Source organism: Engystomops pustulosus, chromosome 6 (genome assembly GCF_040894005.1).
Source record: "Engystomops pustulosus chromosome 6, aEngPut4.maternal, whole genome shotgun sequence".
NCBI classification, from domain to species: domain Eukaryota; kingdom Metazoa; phylum Chordata; class Amphibia; order Anura; family Leptodactylidae; genus Engystomops; species Engystomops pustulosus.
Genome location: NC_092416.1, coordinates 152,503,161 through 152,505,715, shown reverse-complemented (window position 1 = coordinate 152,505,715; position 2,555 = coordinate 152,503,161). Strand labels below are relative to the sequence as shown.

The 2,555-nt window shown below is 36.9% G+C and overlaps 1 protein-coding gene across 1 annotated transcript; it reads left to right on the top strand.

Moving 5' to 3' along the window:
- The first annotated feature begins 1,577 nt into the window (after positions 1–1,577).
- On the top strand, positions 1,578–2,555 carry LOC140065977 (olfactory receptor 1J2-like). The gene has a single exon (XM_072113539.1). The coding sequence runs from the start codon at positions 1,578–1,580 to the stop codon at positions 2,553–2,555; it is 978 nt and encodes a 325-aa protein (XP_071969640.1).

The following is a 2,555-nucleotide window of genomic DNA, read 5'->3' as shown; positions in this document are numbered from 1 at the left end:
ATAAAGTTATATGTAACACCAAAAACACACATGTCCTGGAATAAAGTTTTTATTTCCCATCATCCTCCATTATTTACACCTATGTTATGACATTCTCACTTTCATTCTTATGAAGCGCGGAGGGTTCTGTTATTGTGCAGCTAATACACTGGCGCACATCTAAACGTGACTTTTATTATCTCATTAGAGAGGTTTATGGATATATAGTTATTTATTTGGGTCACCATTGTGTAAGGAGCATACAATAATAGATCTGTGTGAATTTTCTGCAGTTCCATTTGCTGCATATTTTGGTGAATATATTGTTGTGGGGTATGTATGCTCTCCTCATATCTTACTGTTTTAGGAAAGTAGATTTTCTTTATATAAGTATTCTGGATTTGTACATATTTTAGAGGAAATTTTGAATGTTAATTGCCAAATGCATCGCCTGGTTGTTGCTTTCAAAATTCTATAGGTTTTATGGCGCCTTTACTTTTTATTCTGTTTTATTGATATATTTTGCAGGTTGTGACTGTCTAAAAATGTCTAGCTGAAAAGCAGATATCTAGTTATTACAGTTTTAGTGATATTATGTGGATTTATTCATGTGAACATATCAATAGGGCACATTTGTGAACTCTACAAATGTCCATGTTTGGATCAAATTTTTTGCCATCAAAGTCAAATTTTAAGTATTTTTAATAAAATGTTTCAATTTGAATCAAAATTGCATGAAGGCGCCTATATCTATTAAATCTTTGATGCAATTTTGAAAATGGGGCAAGTGTCTGCTTTCAGAAAATATCGGTCCCTCTCCCCAATGGGCCTCACAGTCTAATCAACCTACCAGTAATTTTTTGGAGTGTGGGAGGAAACCAGAGGACCCGGAGGAAACCCACGCAGACACAGAGAGAACATACAAAATCTTTGCAGATGTTGACTAGCGCTGCAAGGCTGTAGTGCTAATCATGGAGCCAACATCCTGCCCATAAATCTCCCTATCATTTATCTATCTCCTATAAAATTCTCCCATATTACAGTTTGTTTTACCATACTAAAGGAGCCTCTTGCTGACTGTGACTGGTCATAAAATAGTTTTATTTTGGGGCCCCACTTTTAGTTTTGCCCAGGGCCCCACTTTGTCTAGAACCGGCCCTGCCTATGTCTTTTCTCTATTGACACTGTTAGAGGTGGGAGAGGAAAGACTATGCATATGCATGCAAACTACCTGAATTTTGAATATATCCCTACTGTTTACACCACCTTCAAGACTGGTGACACACAGATAGCAATTTAGCTTCTGCCAGATTTTCGGTGGCTTTTAAATCTCAGCATATTGGACGAAATTTATTAAAATTCTGCACACGGACTGGAAGAAATGAACCTGCAGGGCAAAATTATTTGTGCTGCAGGTTTTAAACTAACAGCATGTCATTCTGGGGCAACTTCTAACCTTTGCAAAACTTTTTAAACATGTTTTTTTTTTTTGCAGCAGCAGCAGAACGTACTGTATGTCCACTGTATGTTTTACTGAGATAATAGGATCTGTCATTTACTTGTTTTTATAGTCCACTTAGAACTTATGGTAGAACATCATGCCTTCAATGAACCAAACAAGAGTGACAGAATTCATTCTAATGGGTTTTGGAAACCTCCACAACTTCGGCGTTGTAGTCTTCATTCTCTTCTTAATCATCTTTATTTTGACAATTTTGGGTAATTTTATGCTTATTGTGCTTGTTTCAGTCAACACTAAGCTCCAGTCCCCCATGTATTACTTCCTTTGTCATCTTTCCGCTACTGACCTTGTGATTTCCACAAACATTGTTCCAAACATGCTCGGTGCTATTCTATTTGGAGAAAAGAAGATGACTTATATTGACTGCATCGCCCAATTATACTTCTTCAGTGGTACAACCTTTACCGAATGTTTTCTACTGTCGGTGATGTCCTATGATCGCTACCTGGCCATCTGCAACCCACTGAGATATTCTAGTATCATGGACTTAAGGTATAAGGTATTTCTCTCAGTATGGCCTTGGTTACTTGGTCTTACTCTCAATCTGGCAGGAGTCTTACCTATATCAAGCTTTAATTTTTGCCATGACAATGTTATTGACCATGTTTTTTGTGACATTTATCCTCTCCAGAAGCTTTCCTGCTCAGACACTTCTGTTCTTGAACTGAAAGTCTTCCTGTTTTCCATGCCAATATTTATCCTTCCCTGTGGTTTGATCATTGTCACCTATGTGTATATCTTCCACACAATCTTTAAGATACCATCGACAACTGGCAAACAGAAAACCTTTTCTACCTGCAGTTCTCATCTTATTGTTGTATGTACATTTTATGGGACACTAATAGCTAAATACATGATCCCATCTGTAGGACATTCCTTGATTATTAATAAAAATGTTTCCCTATTACACACCTTACTTACCCCCCTGCTTAACCCCATAATTTATAGCTTTAGAAACCAGGACATAAAGATAGCATCTGGGAAACTATTTTCTCATTTAAAAGCTATCTGTAAGAATTTGGCTAACTTTGTGCCTAAGAACCTAAATGTGTGA

Bases quoted from the DNA above. Each gene is read 5' to 3' on its own strand.
- LOC140065977 (XM_072113539.1), top strand. From the start codon at position 1,578: ATGCCTTCAATGAACCAAACAAGAGTGACAGAATTCATTCTAATGGGT.